The sequence below is a fragment of the Triturus cristatus genome, chromosome 4_2, assembly GCF_964204655.1.
Source record: "Triturus cristatus chromosome 4_2, aTriCri1.1, whole genome shotgun sequence".
NCBI classification, from domain to species: Eukaryota; Metazoa; Chordata; class Amphibia; order Caudata; family Salamandridae; genus Triturus; species Triturus cristatus.
In genome coordinates, this window is record NC_140586.1 from 649,565,342 (window position 1) to 649,583,624 (window position 18,283).

Sequence of the window (18,283 nt, forward strand, 5' to 3'; positions counted from 1 at the left end):
CCTAATCCGCAAGGGCACAGCAGAAGGTACACCACATTTTTGGTTTTACAATTTGGCATTTTTTTGGCTGAAGTTTGATAGCCATTGTGTGTGTGTATCACCCTCAATCGCATTGTCACAAGACTTACATTTGGAACATTTGAAATTGCCCTTGATAGGAAATTGTCTATCAATAGTCTTTTGGATAAATGTGGAGCCTTCTGTGTATCTAGATCTAGTGACTATATCTTTTATGTTTTTATTGCGACCAGGGCCGGCTTTAGTGCTGGTGGCGCCCTGTGCGACAATGTTTGTTGGCGCCCCCCCCAATGACCACCTCCACCACGGATTCTCTCACTAGCACCCTTTAACAGTGACCAAGTCTCCATAACCACACTCTCTCAGATGCATTGAATTAGTTATATAGCGCCACTCAAATCAGTGTAGGGTGTCCGAGCACTTTGCATCGCATACACATTACAGAGACAATCAATCGTACGTGTGTAAATCAGTGTATAGGAAATGTTACATATGTCAAAGGACTAAAGTGTAGGAGTCACATGTCATCCATACTGGTAGGCAGTATAATTTTTAGAGTGCTTGGTGTGGAGAAGCACAAACTCAGTCGAAAAAGAAACAGCATAGTTAGGAGTTTTTATTTAATAATAAGAATCGATTTCTAGCCAAATTAACACTTTTTGCAACATTAGTCAATGTTCTAATAATGTATACTTTGCAGTGTGTATGCAGTTCTAGGATGAAAGTTAATAGCTCACTATTCTATATTAGGACTTTAAGTTATAAATTGCAAGTAACAAAAGGATGTCTCTTTTGAAAGGAGTAACCTGCTGATCTGTTTACATCATACGCACTCTGTAATCTACTGGGTACACGTTCTTTGCGCATATTAACCCTCTGCACTAACTTCACCTAAGTCAAAACCTCAACTATACAAAATGCTGATCTCTCTCCAGGAAGATAATTAATCACACCAGTTATCTTGACATTTATGTGAGGCCTGGTAATTGCCGGGGGAAAGCAATGCTGCAGCAGGTGCTTCAAAAGCATAATAAACTTTCAAACACGGCGCCCCCAGGAAGCCAGCACCCGGTGCGGTGGCACCGGTCGCACCGCCCTAAAGCCGGCCCTGATTGCGACGATGCGCAAACATAGGCCTGGGAAGTTTGTGTTGTTCCTCAGGATCACTATTGAGAATGTGCCAACTAGAGTTGACAATTTGTCTAACCCTCTCGTTTAATGTAGAATGTTTTGTGACACAAACCAGTTGGTTAGATGTAGAAGGGGTCTTACCTTTTAAAAGTGTGCGTACGTGTGTGCGTATACTGAAGACCCCAGGCTACTTCACAACTAAACATTATAAACAGAAGTGGAAGTGGAAAGTGTGGACCTAAAGATTGTGGTGGGAATAGAATCAGTGAGCGAATGTTTTCCAGTCAGAGGGCTGAAAACTCAAAATGAATTCCACAGGATAATGGACTGCCATCAGGGTGGTTCCTACTTCATGGCACAGTTAGCCATGCAAACACAGTAGATGGAGAACCACAGACCATGAACGCCCAAAGCATGACATGACAAAGATGTAATTGATGATGGGCGAAGGTAGGAGACAAATGACTTCTATTTACAAAACCCTGCAATCCATGAATAAGACAAACATGACTGATGGTAAACTGAAATGGAAAACTGTTCCGGGATGACAGTGAATGTGGGAAACCACTTTAATAAATACATACATGCATAGGGTCTCTAGAAACATCCACTTTAATTTTATTCAGCTTAAGTTTTTGTATACACTCAGAGTATAGCTAACCCAAAAGACGATCAACTAAATGTATAAAATTGGTTCAGTGAGCTGCCCCAGATGTACACTCCTGGGTGCAGGGTTTCTGCACATAGTATGGGAATGTCCCCACCTTAGCCAGGAATGCCACCTAGCGCGAATCCTTGGAAGAGCCAGCCTGGGCAAACTGGAGTGATGACTACAGGGACTATTCCTCGGACCAAAACGTACAAAAGTTGGCAACAAGTTTCTGGACTTCACATTATTGCTTGCCAAAATGGCGACAAACATGGCGTCGAAATCCCGATCAATCAGTCAATGGTGTGTCAAAATCCAGAAATGGTCAACGAGTAAAAGTATAGCGCTGCATGGAAAGACTGGCTATGTAGAAACTCCCCGTAGCTTCATTATGGGATAAATTACTGGCTCGCTTTATGAATAAACTGGGACAGTAAGCGGAATAGGGGCGATGCATAAACTTAATCTAAGTATTTTACATAAGCCGACGCTGAAGGATCTCCTACTTGTGTGCCTCCTCACCCCTGGGCCCGTCACAATGATGAACACCGAACAAGTACATGCCCACAGGATAGACACATTACAAATTCATGGATAAGAAAGTTACAGCTACAAATACGCCCTCCAACCCTCACAGGTAGAATGTAATGTCAATCTAGACTAACATTGGTCCACGACATCACCTGACAAATCTGAATCATTCACTTATCTGCCACCAAGCAGAGGCTGCACTATTTTAGCCTATTTATTTTTTCTTGTTTTGAACAACTACTCACAATATGCATGCACAGAATCTGACTAAATGTGAAGAGTGAAGTGGTAATATTCCAGTCGGTCATCTGGTGTCTCATGATACTGTTGATTTCTTTTCTCTTAAGATTCTATTTTACAAACTGGCATGGAACAAATGAAAGTGAGTCAGCTGTATGGAGGCATTCTCCCAAAAAACAGAAGAATGGTTATGACAAAAAGCGAGTACCCGACGGTACACCTCTGCTTGATGCCAATTCATTGCAGTATTTATTTGCACAGGTAAGCTATGCTAAGACACAAAAAGATACTCAACATTTTTATTTATTGGTCATACTTTGCCTGAACCGTTAACATGAACACATTCTGTATCTTTTATGCAATAAAACATATCTGCAAATGTTTCCACTTTTTTCTGTTTAGTACTTTAAGGCGGTGGTTTTGTGCCTTTTGACTTCTGTGGACCCCCATTAAATCATTACTGGAATCCAGGGACCCCCCCCCCTCCCACCCAGGGCCTGATTCACAAAGGGACGTACTTGTAGAAAAATTACAAGTACCGGGTGTCTGCACGTGGTGAAATCTCCGCCCTTGTGGTGGAATCCCTGCATTCAAGACTAAATGTCCTCATTGCACACTGCAAAGAGTATGCCATGTAAGCCCCCTTGTGAATCAGGCTATCAGTCATTTTTGAAAGCCGACACCCGACCTAAGCAATATCTACCATCTAAATCTCAAACCACTCCACAGAAACAAGTATATATCAAACAAATTTGTAAATATCGAAATATTTTATTTAATTCACAATCTATTATAGAACAAGCAACGTTTTAATTTCGGCTCATAACTCTTCAAGACAAAGAGGTATGATAACCTCTTGCAACTCACTCTCTTTGTTAGACCAGGCATCCTTAGAGTGGTCTTCCCCCAGACCTTTTGCCTTTACCTCCTGTTTTTTTCTGATTCTTTTTGTTGGCCTTAGGATTCGGAGTACTTTACCACTGCTAACCAGTACTGAGGTGTGTGTGCTTCTCCCTTAAACATGATGACATTGGTGTATATCTGATTAGCATACTTAATAGACTGCGAAGTCCCATGTAAAGTGGTATACCATATACCGAGGGCCAGTACTTTAAATGCTACTAGTCGGCCTGCAGCACTAATTGTGCCACCCACATAAGTAGCCTTTCAACCCTGTCTCAGGCTTGAAAAATCAGTGCCACTGTGTGTGCAGTTTACTGACACTTCGACTTTGCATTTACAATTTCTTGTTGAGCCTTAAACTCTCCTTTCATCACATATAAATCACTCCTAAGGTAGGCACTAAGTAACCCCCAGAGCACGGCACCATGTAAGTAAAAGATAGAATTTTTTTTAAAAACATACTTTGATTTCCCACATATTTGTTATATTCCAACATGTTTAAGCCTTTGTACATTTACATTATTTAAGTTAGCATTGCCTGTAACATATTCATAATCTCTTACATGTTCTATTATGTAGCAATACTGCAGGTAGCCATCTCCAATGTAACTGTGACACCAGTATGCATTTATCAACAATCTCAAACTTTTAACTTGTAGCACCCATCCGCCCGCCCTCCCCCCCCCCCCCCCCCCCCCCCCAACCCCGAAGCTCTGGCATTCTTTCACAGCATAAATTCCCGTTGTGTCCCAGCTTTGTGTTCTCATACCTTTGCTCATGTTTGTGCCTCGTCCCTCTCCCTGTCCCCTATATGTGAACCATATATATCTCATCTGCACCAGTACCTACTGTATGTTTGGAGTATCAGAAATGTGATTAGAGTTAGCGCTTTTAAGGGCTTCTAGCATTATGTCCCGTTCCATTGATATCGGGTTTTTCCTTAGCCCACGAGCTTCATCACGGCGCAGAGCAACGCTTTCGGCTCCACCCCATCTTGTTAGTTCGCTGTGCCTTGCGTATATTGCAGGGGGTTTAGCTGATTTCCAGCGCATGGTGATAGATCTCTTGGCCACTATAAGCGCCATATCCAGGAAGCAAAGCTGGATCTTCTGCTGCGCCCAACGCTTACGGAGGCCCAACAAGCACTCCAGTACTGAGCGGTCTATTGAAAGGTGCGTAGTCTCCTCTAGTATTTGTTTGACCCCTCCCCAAAACTCTCCGAGGCACGGGCATGCCCACAGCATATGTATTAAGTCCGCCTCTGCCATTTTACATCTAGGACATTGATGTGTTGTGTTTGGGGTACATCCGCTGTAATCGGTGTGGTGTAAGATGAGCTCTGTGTAGGACCATGTTTTGTATGAACTTAAACTTGGCATTACGGGACACCTTCTTTGGATGTTACAAAATATTTGCCCACTCCCTGTCTGAGAGGTCCCGCCCCACATCTTTAACCCATTGAGCCCGAAGGGTATCAAGGGGCAGCTTAACATGAGCCCGGAAGCTAGAGTATAGCCATTTGATAAGGTGACTTCCCTGCCCCATATAGTATAGTGATTTAACTAATTCATGCATCTTGGGTTCGTCCCTGTGAGGAGACCAGTGTTACTTAACATATTGTAGTATCGCAGCGTGTATCATATATTGAGTGCTTGGTGCCCCAGTTCCTTGTACGAAATTGTCGTGATCCATTAGACCCTCCCCATTGAAGAGTGCCCCTACCGTCTCAACCCCTGCATCCAACCATGCTCTGAGTTTGTGTTTCGTGAGTCTACCGCTCAATAGTGGAATCCCCGTTAATGAGATGTTACCTGCATAGGGGGTGCAGCTAGATGTGTATTTCAGTGTTTTCCTCCAGCATGTCAGTGCAGTTTGTAGTAAAGGCTGTATTGTCGAGTGTATTTTACACTGTGGTAGTAGTGTGTGTAGCTGTCCCTGTTCAATATTTCGTACATTGAATCTGATCTCTTGAAGGTTGCAACCTGCCGTGCATTAGGACAGCCATTGTAATTGGCTTGCATAATAGTGCTCGAAAATCCGGTGTGCCCAGGCCTCCCCCTTTGTGTCTCTTTGTAATTTCTTGAGACTTACCCTACGTCGGCTCGCTCCCCAATGAGATCCGACAGTATTGTCTAGTGTGTTAAAAATAATTGGAGGTACTATAATCGGTAAATTGGTAAAATAATAAAGGAGCCGAGGGAGTACCACCCTCTTAGACACTGCAACTCGGCCCATTGCTGAAAGAGGCATCATGGTCCAAAAAGCTACTTGTGAGCGTATTCCCCTAATAGCCTTATGAGGTTATCCTCCAACATGTCCGTGTGGGATCGATCTATGTTAATACCCAAATATTTAAACGTGTATCGTGCTACAGGTAGGGAAAGCAGCCCAAGATTGATTGTCAGGGTGTGGTTGGTCTTGGAAGAAGGCGTTCGATTTTGATTCATTTATGGCTAAGCCGGTTATCTGTTAGAAACATGTGGAAATTCCCGGTATTGGGTCTAGCCCTCCCAGAAGATCCCTCACGTAAATAATTGTCATCCGCGGATATCAAATGCGTGGATGTACCTATTGATATTCCACATTGAACAGCTTCCTGTCTGTCGATGCGCCAACGGCTCAAGTGCCAATACAAACAATAGTGGGGACAGGGGGCAACCCTGTTGCGTGCCCCTGTGTACTCAGTGTTCCTGTGAAATGTGTTTGCCAGACCTAACCCTATCTGTCGGGGCCTCGTACAGCAGGCGTATCCATTTAAGATAGTCGGGGGCAACCCGAATTGTGCAATAGCCTTAAACATATAATCCCAAGGTAGCATGTCATACGCCTGCCTTAAGTCCAGTACAATACAACCAGCATTTTGGTATTTTTCTAGATTAGTTGTCATTAAATGATGTAGCCTCCTTATATTTAATGATGTGCTGCGTGCCGATATAAATCCACATTGGTCATTGTGTATTAACCTATTTAAGTAGGGCTGTAGTATGTTTGCCAAAACTTAACTCAATATTTTGCAAATAATGATAATGGCCGGTAACCCGACATATCAGTCCCTTCCTGGTTTTGGCAGCGATAGCACTAACGCTTGTGTAGTAGTGCAGGGGAGGTGGCCTAATTCAAACGACTTGTTGTACAGTTCCTCCAATTGAGGAAGTAATATCTCCGAGTAGGTATCAAAGAATTCCACGGGTAAGCCATCCAAGCCCGGCGCTTTATTACGCGGGAGCCCATTAATAGCTGCCTTTATTTCTGCGCTGGTGATGGGGCCTGCCAAAGCATCCTCTATGTCCTCTGGGGCCTGTGGGTAAGGTAAGTTTGCTAGGAATGTGTCTATTAGGGCAGTGTCCAGCGTCGGTGGCATACTATACAGTGTTTCATAATATGTACTAAAGGCCTCATTAATATCGTGTTGCGTACATACCGCGTTACGCCCAGGTGTGTTAATTTGACGGATGATGATGGTCGGTGGATCTTCTCTTAAAATTTTGCTAATAGGGTTCCTGATTTGTCTGCTTCAGAGTGTTTTCTGGGTAAAGGCCCTGTAATTGATTTATTCTAAAGGTTTCCAATAATTCTGCATGTTGGATACGTGCCTCCTGTAATGGAGCCTGTTTATTTGGATCTTTTGCCGCTTCTTGTTTAAGCCCTTGCATATTATCCTCCACTGTCTTCAGACTCTTATGTACCTCTTGCCTTGCTTCTACTGTGGCGCTGATTGCAGCACCTCTGATTACTGCCTTTAACGCGTCCCATTCAACTAGAATTGTGGACGCAGTATTGCTATTTTCAGAGAAGTAATGTGTAAGTATAATTGACAGCGTATTGTGAAATACTGTGTCCTCCAGTAATTGGGTTCAAAGTTTCCACGTAGGCACTGGGGTGGGTATTCTACCACAGTTAAGGGAGATCTCCAGTGGGTTATGATCTTGTAACGCCCTGAACGTCTCAGGATCGTTTAACAGACACGACAATGAGGACGCAACCACTTGTGAAGGGTTAGTTCTTTTAATGAAGGCAAATAAAATACAAAGAACAAACAAAAGTTATAGTCACTGGAATCCTCCAGGCTAAGTACGTTACCAGCCCACAGCACGGATGGTCCTAACCGTCCTCTGCATATATGCCGATCCCGGCGTATGCCAACAGAGGGCAGAAATGAAATGGCCGACAATGCCAATCGGTAGGCTGTGAGGGGCACGAAGAGTGTTGGGGAGAATCGAGGAGTCAGGGAAACACCCAGCCGGGGTCTCTACCTGAAGGGAGCAGCCGCTCAACCTCTTCCTCAGACTGCACCGGGACGCGGAGTCACCTCCTGGTGATGCGTCACCGATACCCCAATCACAAGCAAGAAGACTGAACCGAGAGCAGCCGCTCGATCGATCCTGTGGACTTCCGAGTCTGTAACGCGGCAAACACCTCCTGGTGTGCGTTACAGCTGGCAGTCCCTGTGTCTCTGGTCGGGCTGGGAGTTACGACTCCAACCAGCAAAAGCGCCACTGCGCTTGGACTCAGCCGAGTCAAAAAGCGAAGCTCAATGGTTGACCGGTAGAGCTTCCGGGTCCTTCACAGGTGACGATGGGGCAAGACACGGCCCAGGGAGTAACGACTCGACCTACCTCCGTTCTTGCCTTACTGGAGCACCACTCCGGAACACTGCTCTTCACGAAGCAGGTACGTCGGTGTAAACACAATATCCGGCAGCCTTGTACCTCCCGGTTCCTCCCTTTATAGGGCGTGTTTTCCTTGAGTTATGTAACAGCTCTCCTGTTTACATAAGGGCGTGTTTCCCTTGAGTTATGTAACAGCTCTCCTGTTTACATAAGGGCGTGTTTCCCTTGAGTTATGTAACAGCTCTCCTGTTTACATAAGGGCGTGTTTCCCTTGAGTTATGTAACAGCTCTCCTGTTTACATAACCTGTCAACCGCTAAGAATCCTGGGAGATGTAGTCCGTTTTCGCTGGTTACCGTTTTCCTCCCCTCGTATGACAGGAATTCTTGACAGATCTGAAAATGTCTTTCAGACCATATGTGGCGTGAGTTACCTCATCTGCTACGGAGAGGGTACATAGAATTCTGCCTATTCTGGTATGCAATTGGTGTACTGGGGAATAAAAGGAATATTCTTTGTTCAACTGATTCTTCAGCCTCCATACATCGCATAGGGACCATCCGCTCACCCAGCTGCATAGCGCCCCTGCCTGTTTACTTGCCACTGTGCCATGGAGGGGCGGGTGTTATTGGTCAAGCCCAATCTCCATGACCGCATTACAATCCCTCCCCCCCACGATCCATTGGTATGCCTCCCAACCTGCCAGTATCGTGTTTAGTCCCAAGAAATATTTGTTCTGATCAAAATTTGGAGCGTATATATTCCCCAGTATAGCAGGTACCCCATCTAATGTGCCACGTAGAAGTATGTACCGACCCTATGCATCTTATCTAGTACTACAACCGGAACGCTATATCTAATCCAGATTTTCACACCCCTGGCGAATGCCGAGTAATTAGTAGAAAATATCTGACCCCTCCATTTCTTCCGCATTTTTGCAGCTTCTGTTTGCATCAAGTGTGACTCCTGTATAAAGACTATTTGTGCCTTCTGCCTCAGCAATTGTGCAGCAATCTGTGCTGTTTCTGCACTGATCCCAGACCCCAGACATTCCATGTAATTAAGTTATACGTGTCAAGCTTGTGCATTGCATGTTAAATGCGGTGTGTGTGTGTGTCCAGGTCGGGGGGTAATGAACGCATATAGGACATATCAGCTGCTGCTTGCCAGAAACCCTAAACTCCCATTGTAACATCAATACAAGGCCCTGCTTGAGAACTAAACAAAGCCAAACTAAAAACATAACACATTGAACTTTGTTATAGTGAAAGGTTTCATTTGCAAATAGGGGACTGGCTTTCACACCAATCATGTCAGATTATTCACATTCAGTAGCTCATCTGAGCCCGGGCTTGTACATTTGTCATTATCATGCCATAATATTCACATAAGAAAAAAGGATATGCGTGTCCATGAGTTCTAGTGCTGATTCCATCGTGTTTTCATGTCACCCATGTGCGCTGGATAATTCACACTGTGTTTCACAGACCCAGCAGATCATGTGCAGTTTGCGGCGTCACCATGGGGAATAATGCCGGACTGTTTTCCGAGTCGGATCACATTGTGCTGTCCTAAGGATTCAGAGTCCCGTCGGGAGGCCTTATCTATCTATGTGGTCGCAGCCGCCAGAGCTATGTCTTTGCTTCTTTGTGCCTGTTCCGGAGTAGGGCCAGGAATTGGTTCATTACTGGTAGTCCTTGCGTTGCAGCGTGATCGCTGTCCTTGTGATCGTTTGGGACTGTTCGACGGCTTCCTGGGGACCTGTCCAGACAATGGGGTCGGATCCATGACTTCGATCCACTCCTCTGCATCTTCCGGACTTTCAAAGAAGTATGTTTTTTTGTCATAAATTATTTTCAGGCGTGCAGGAAATAGCAGTGCATATTTTACGTTAAAGTCTCTCATAATTTTCTTTTAACTGCCTGAAAGGAGAATCTACGGCGTTCGACCATCAGTGTATAGTAAGGATACAATGATATCTGGCTGTTTTCAAATTGGATCTGAGGCCGCTCTGGTGCCCCCTGAAGGAGGGTATCTTGATCCCTGTAGTTTAGGATCCTGACTATTCGTGGTCTTGGTGGTGCTCCCACATTCGGTCTTCCAGTAGTAATTCTGTGGGCTCTTTCAATACAGAAGAAGTCCAATAGTCCATCAGGGGCTACATGTGCTTGGAACCACTGTTCCGTAAAGGTGGTGGCGTCTGTCCCCTCGCTTTGTTCCGGGAGCCCAATCATGCGTATATTATTCCATCTAGCTCTGCCCTCTGCATCATCAACCCTAACTAGTAGGCATGTGACTTGCCTCTCCAGCGTCTGTATTTGTCACAAATGTTTTTTGTGTTGAGGCAGTATTTCTTCCAGGGCTAAGCTGTTATCTTTCACTGTAGTTGCTAGTTTAGCATGATCTGCCTTGAGCAAAGTGAAGCCGGTAGTGAGGGTGCTGATTTGTTCTTCTATCGCTCTTCTGGATTCCCTAACCTCACATAAGATCAAGTCCAATTTGTCCGGGGTTTCCATTTCATTTGTTCGCGGTATACAGGTAAGTGACTGTGGGTTTGTATTGAGTTCCTTGTCGTCAGCAGTTTGTGAGTTTGTGGCAGCCACCTCTTGCAGTTTGCCTTTCGGGCGCCCCATGTCTCACAGTGAATTCCTGCAACAGTCTACTGTCACCCGGTATAGTGGGGTCCTCGTACTCTAGGCGGTGTTCGCTCAGTAGCAGTCTTTGTGCCGGAAATGGTATGTATGATAATACTGCCACTCAGGTGATTACCCAGGTAATGGACTCAGTGTCCCAGTGTTGCTGCACAGTGAGTGTGTGTTTTAGCGTGCCACTATATAAGTATTGTCCGTGCTGGCTAGATAGTGCACGTCCACTAGCATGTACTCACTCCACTACACTTGTTTGTTTCGGCGCTGCCAGGGTCTTGATGGGGCTCAACTCTGCACCATCCACTGTGCAAGCACGCACCACGGTATAGTCAGCGGCAGTGTTCACCTCCACGTCTCTGTGACATCCGCGAGACAGCCAGTACATAAGGCACACTGTGTTGAGATTCCCTCTATGCCTCCGCACTCTCATTTACTGGCCCGCTCAAACAGACCTGTTTAATTTCTGGATATATGTTTGCCCCATCAGTTCAGCTCGTACTCTGGAGCAGCAAAGGGGGGGCATCCTGCGCTGCCAACTCCCACCCCCCCACCCAGTGTTAGTGCACATACACCCCAGCTATGTCATAATCCTTAATCGTAGGGAACGGGGGGGAGAAAGAAAGCAATGGGGTTTGTTGGAGGTCAGGATTGGTGCAGGAAGGCAAGCTGGGTCCGGTGCCACCGATTGCTGTGTCTGGGAACCTCACCCAGTACAGCCACCGGCAAAGAGGTCTCCGTCCGAATGCCCAGCAAGACTCTGGTACCACCAGGCCTGTTCACAGGGCTGTAGGTTTTTCATGCAGCACGGGCCATGCGCTATCAGGGACTTTCCCCATGCCTTCGGTGTCCATTAGACGCGCCCCCACCAGCTCATCCGGGGGGAGAAGGGAAGAAGAATTGGCCTGCGGGTCCTGCCGTACCCAGGGAGGTTTGCGCAAACAGGCTCGATCACCCCCACACGCGAAGGAGACAGTCTGAGCTCAGGGCCTGCAGCATGTCCTTGGTCCTCCCTGCGGTAGAGCTGGGGAAAGCAGGGGCTTTTACAGGGGGTGGGCACCTCTTCTATGCATCTGCCCGGTGCACAGCTTGGGACTCACCGGGTTATCACACTGCTGCGTGGTCCCGGTCTCATTCGCTCCGTCACCCACAGCCGTTGCCTAGACCACATTTCGATTGCCGTTGCTCGCACTGATTGATGCGGTCTCCCCCGCTCTTTGCCAGAGTCGGCGGCGTTCAGGGCTGCTGGAGCTTCCCTGGTCCCTTCGTCGGTGATTTCAGGGACAGCAGGGGCCTCTACAAGGGTATAGGCACAGTGTCTGGACGGCTTCTCAAGTTGCAGCACAGGTCACATCGGACATCTTCGGTGCTGCATAGGTCTCGGCCTCACGTTCTCTTTTCAGGCAGCGATCGCGTAGGCCACGTTTCAGTTGTAGCTGTGTGAAGCGAGTATTACGGTTTCAGGGCTCCAGGATGGGTTGCTTTTGATCCGCACACGGCGATTTTGCAGGATATCTGTGCCCGGGCTCCGGAGCTCTTCTATTCTGCGTCCGCCATGATCGGCGTTTAGCTACACCCCCTAGTAAAAGATAGGACAGAAGGGTTTAATCTTTACATGTCCTGGTACTTGGGAACCCCCAAATTCCGTTTTCCACTACTGTGAGGCCTACCCCTTTGGTACTCATTCACACTATCATTCAAACCTGATGACCACACTCCCGTATTGTTGTGATCATTTCATGATTAATTCTCACATTTGTAAGTTTTTTTTTTGTTTTTGTCTTCTTAATTTGCACACAAAAAAGTTCAAAAGAAATTTTTGATTTCAAATTTTAATTAATTGAATAAATACATCAATATCTACACCACAGGGGCAACACACTTACAATATGTACAACACTGAACAAAACATATAAACTCTACACATTACATATAAGACATCATAGTGCAAAACATAGCATAGCTCTGGTTCTGTGTAATCACAAGAATTGTGAAATTTAAACAATAGCCCCTGCTTCACAATTAGAACAATTTATGTATGTATTCTGTAAGGGCAATTACCAAACAGGTGATCCTACTGGGCTCCAACCTACTTCCTTATAACACTGTGAATTAATGTATCAAATGAGCTACAGTGGAAGTACATAAATGAAACACTTGTTTGGTTTTTATTTAAAAAAAAAAAAAAAAACTTTTTCAAAGTGGACACTTCTCTGCACTGACTGCTCTGTGTGCCAGACAGCCTGTCTCCAATATACTTCTGGGGTGGGTGACTGCTACACTTTGCGCTTTTTCTCTAGAGAGCTACAACACGGAAAGGATAGTTGTGTCTGAGTACCTATCTACATACATCTGATTTCTGGTGGCATTGCCTGGGTAGAATGCAAGTAAGGAGCTAACTCATCACTTGAATAGGCTATGTCCCGTCCCCACACAAAGAACTGATTACCGCCCACAGATAGCCTGGCTGACAAGACTGGGTTGAAAGGGATACTTGCACACTTCAGAGAGCTGTTTTGAGGTCACCACCACATCAAAGACACTTTTGGGTAGAAGTACTGGGTTTCTGAACCACTCAAATCAGAAACTACTAGACTTGTAACTAAGCTCTGCCAGAAAAACTGCTGTGCTCCTTAAAGGACTCAATTGGACTGCCTATCTAAAAGGCCTGCTTTTCCGTTAGTTGCCCTGCTGCTGTGCTGAAGAAGAGCTGGACTCCCTCCAAGTGATCTCCAAGGGCTTGCTGGCTTGCCTCCTGACTCAGGGATATCGAAGTCTTTAACCCTGCTTCTGTACTTAGGTCGCTGGAAGTGGCCGTGATACTTAAAACACTGATCTTGGCGCAACTCCTGGCTGCATGTAGCAGAACAGACGCATCGACACGGTTGCGGTGTAAACTCTGTGCATTGCATCGGAACCAGAGCTTTGCCTTCGGAAATCAACACATAGGACAGCATATCGCTGCTGCTGCAGCTTGGTGAGATAGACACATCCCCTCAATTGCATGGCAGAATCCGGTGCTTCTCTCAATGCCTCTTAACTCTGGCACCTGTCTTCGGAACTGACGCATCGCCTTCACTGCGTGGAGAAGATTGATGTATCCTGCACATGTGGGCCTCGACATTGACGCATGTTGCTCAGTGGTGTAGCTCCTATCTGAGGCCGTCACTGGAATTGGCAGCACCCCAATACTCCACCCCTTCCCCTGCTCTTGGCTGCGATCATTGCAGGAATCGCCAGCACAGCCTTCCTCCACCCCCCCCTCTCTTACATGCCACCCCCACGGACAGCAAACGCAGAGCCCATCACCGACACCACTTTGTTCACTGGGGCCTGCGTGGGTCCTGTAGCCAGCCAGCGCACCATCGCAGTCGGTCCGAACTTTTACTTTGTCCCGATTCAGCGCAACCTAAAGGAACTTTTTTAGCGCTATTTGCTTCTAAGTGCTTAACTGCATTTATTCTTTTAAACTTCAATATCTCAACTTCTACACATTTGATACTTGTCTTTTTGGTCTTATTTTGTTTAGAAAATAATTTGTTTCTAAACTTGTGTAAAGTCTTTTAGTGGTGTATTCATTGTGTGTGTGTGTGTGTTGCACAAATACTTTACACATTGCCTTTTTAGATAAGGGTGACTGCTCAGTGCCAAGCAACCAGCGGGTAAACACAGGTTATCTTTTAGTGTGTATCTAGCTTAACCTGACTAGAGTAGTGATTCCTGCCTGGCCTGGCCGCATACCTGAACCAATCTCAATCCCATTTCTAGCAGTCTTTTTCACTCCTAATATATGTCCTGTTTTCATTGGTGCATCATTTGAGGCCACCCATCCTCTTTTCTCTATTCTGTTTGCTGTACTTGCGCTGCTCTAACGAATCAAGCTGAGGTTACCCTCTTAATGTTTAGTCTCCAATTTCAAATTTCTTTGCATTTACAATTTAACATTTTCAATTTTGCTTTTTGATTTATATACACTTTTAATCTCAATTATTTAATTTTGTATACAATGGCGAACCCCCAGAGATCCGAGGACCACAGGTTAAAACCAGTGCTTTTAAGATATGAAAGACTTTGCCTTTCGGTGACGCGAGGGCGCATTGCCAGGCATAGTATTCTTGCATCCAAAAGACCTACCTATGCCATATCTCCGGGAATGTGTGGAAGTTTGTTAGTACAGGCAGTGTTACTTTCCATAAAACATTTTTCAAATGACTACCATTAAGCACATAAGTGAACGTTTATGGGTGTTTAAGCAACTCTAGCAACTTACAGAATGCAAACTTTTTAATTTTCACAGAGTTAAACCTCATTTAAGAGAAAGAATTAAAACTCATTTGAGAGGATGCTATGCTGTACCCCGATTCGCTATAGATTTCAAGCATATTATTTTGATTGTTCAGTAAGCAACACACAATTCTCTTGAATCTCATATATGCACTGAAATAAGCTTGATGCTTAAAAACTTAACACATGTTACTTGGCAAATAAATATGCCAAACGGCACATTATGCTTATCAATCCATGTCGGTTTTGAAGCCCAGTTTTCTAACATGTGTAATATATATTGCAAATCTGCTTCAAGTTCATCTGTATTTCTCAGCAGTATATTCCTTTCCCTTTTCTGGTTCGGGTAGTCATCCAAGTGGGTTGTTCTACATACCTTAACTTTGTATACAGTATGATACAAGTACATGAGACAAACCTTCTGGATAAATGTACAGTTTAAACATCAGGCTTTTCGCAGGAATATTTGCAAATGATCACCTACTACGAGAGTCGTGAGTTCTCCATTTTATCAAGGTAAAAAGCACTTGGTCATATATTCGGGAAACATGGTGGTACACCAATGCAAAACTGCTGTTGTCTGTCAGTGTATATGTTTTACTACATAACAGTGAAAGAAATATTCTAGAATGTCACTATTATAAATAAAAATATTCAGATTTGATACTCAATTTTTGTTTCTTTTAGGGGCAATATGATCTGGTAAAAGGGCTGGCCCCTGTTCGAGACCCTAAAACTGACCAGGAAGTTCATGAGATTGAGAATGAGTGCCTTGGCATGGCCGTCCTTGCAATATCTTGTTATGCCCTCGAAAAGAAAATGTCCCTATTAGACCTTCCAAAGGAGATTAGGTAAGACAGTTTTACTTATTCACCGCAGTACGCTTTGCAATAAATAATTAAGTTGGCTAACAAAATGCTGTGGTCTTCATAGTGTCACTTTGCCCCTCTGTAAGCAAGATTAAAATGGACATATTACTAATAGTTTGTCCAGTATCGTTGTAATGGTTGAGGAATCCCACATGCTCATTTCAGTCTCAATCTAGTTATGATGTATTTTCCTTAAAACTATTTACATTAGAAGTCTTTCTCAGAATGTAGCAATTTTCCTCACCCTGAAAAATGTGTTTTGCTGATCTCTCTGCCATTTTCACCTGTTAGCATGTTACCAGGCAAACAAGTTGAGGTTTCTGTTTCTAAGACTAGCTTTTGAGAGAAAACGTGACGTGGTGAAATATCCACAAATTAATCAGAAGGAGCAATAGGCTGTCAAAAAGATGACCACCTGTCCAGCTCTTGGCAAACTGTCAATGCTCAGAGGCTGACCCTTGTACACGCAGTCACTTCCTGCCACATAGAAGAGTAACTTGGTTGGTGCTGAGTAGTACCAGCTGTAGTGTTTGCAATATGTAGCTGCCAATGCTTGTTAAGTTTTCTTTCTCTTCTTGTCTGTGCATTAATAATGTAAAAAGTTCTTGGTAGGTCATTGTTCTGGTCTTCTGTGATAAGCTCTTCAGTTACTTTGGGATCCTTAAGCTGTTGCACTTGCTTGGGGTGCTCTGATTAAATAACCTACTTGGAATTTAAATTATATAACTGCATGGCCATTATTAATTTCTACACTGGCGACGAGCGGCTCTGAGAGCACCCCATCTTTTTTTTTTCAATGGACTACTATTTTCATTCATCTTGAATTCCACTTGGAAATTAGAATTCATATACCCAGTTTGATTTTCTACGCATATGTCTACTATTTTTACTATTTGTATAGTAGTTTCATTGTGTATGGTGCTGCTGCCTACATTTCTACAAGTGCATACGTCTGCAACTACTGGCATCAGGAATTTCACAGCATTTCAGCGTGGAACATAGGCGTCAGTTATTGAGTGTGAGTGGTCTCACATTGAAACATCCTAAATGTGCTTTCAAGAAGAGAGAGATTGAATACCTGGGTCACAGGGTCAACAAAAAAGGACTTTTCCTGAAGAAGGATCTGGTGGAGGAAGTTGAGAAATCCTGAGAAGAGAGGATATTCTTACTTTCTTGGGTATGGTGGAATTCCATGCTAAATTTCTTCTCAATTTAGTGTCCAAGACTCGAAGCATGAGGAGGTTACTCAAGAGAGGTGTTGAGTTTAAGTGGAGTGTGGATTGCCAGAAGGAGTTTGATTGCATCAAGGATGAATTGACCAATGTGTAAGATCTCAGGGGTTTTGATCCTTCTGGAGCCTGTGTTATTATGACGGATACTAGCACGAGTGGTCTGGGTGCCGTTTTGATGCAGTGGAATGGGAATGAGAGGAAACGTAAGCCAATTGCCTACATAGCTAGGTCTTTATGGAGTACTGAAGAAAAGTATTCCACCATTGAGAGGGAAGCTCAAAGTGTTTTTTGGTCTATCAAGAAATGTTTAAATTTCATTTGGGATACGGAATTTGCTGTGTACACGGACCACAAGCCCCTGGTTGATGTTTTTCTGAGAAGGTTTTAGACATGATCTCTATGAGAATGTATAAATGGGTGGTTTGGCTTCAGGGATATAACTATAACATGCACTATGTTCCTGGTCTTCTGATAGGGTTGCTGACCGTTTGTCTAGGCTCAGTTCTAGTTTGGAGGATGGGTGTGATGATGATTTGGACAAGGTCAAGGTATGCACCTTTACCAGTGGATGTGTGACTCAAGTGGAGTGGCTTGAGGCAGTTGAAGGGGATTCTGTACTTCAGTGTGTCAAGAGGGCAATGTGTGAAAGTTGAAATTATGAGATGAAGAGTTAAAAGGATATTATTGGCTTCTGGAAGATAAGGGATGAGTTGTCATGTGATGATGGAGTGATTTTGAGGGGTTTGGGACCAGTAGTACCTGTGGCATTGAAAGAAAAGATTGTGGATCTTGGACATGAAGAAGTATATCGGGGAATGAGCAAGACTAAAGCCAGGATTTGTCTTAGTTATTGGTCGGCGGGCATGGATCTGATGATTGAAAGGAGAATCCGAGAGTGTTTGGATTGTCGTCATAGTGACAAAGTTTACAAAGTTAGGAATCCTCCCATGCGCAAAAGAGATTTTCCATCCAAACCTTGGGAAATGGTGGCTGTGGACATTGTTGGACCATTGGATGTAAAGGGAGGTTCCAACTGTTTGTTGGTCCTACTTGACCAGTTCTCTAGGTGGGCTGAAATTGGAATTCTGAGCAGTATTGAGACTGGGTGAATTTTTCAGTTCATGACTGATGTTTTCAGTCGGGAGGGTTTTCCCACCTGTATCCTATTGGAC

General features: G+C 44.6%; 1 protein-coding gene across 5 annotated transcripts in view; it reads left to right on the plus strand.

The window, feature by feature from the left end:
- The window catches only part of JAK1 (Janus kinase 1), a 647,675-nt gene that overhangs the window by 323,109 nt on the left and 306,283 nt on the right, over positions 1 to 18,283 (plus strand). For all 5 annotated transcript variants that reach the window (XM_085602371.1, XM_085602373.1, XM_085602374.1 and 2 more), the window contains 2 exons: positions 2,677 to 2,830; positions 15,698 to 15,861. In XM_085602371.1, the coding sequence (XP_085458497.1) occupies positions 2,677 to 2,830; positions 15,698 to 15,861 (318 nt within the window). The remainder of the gene's footprint in view (positions 1 to 2,676; positions 2,831 to 15,697; positions 15,862 to 18,283) is intronic.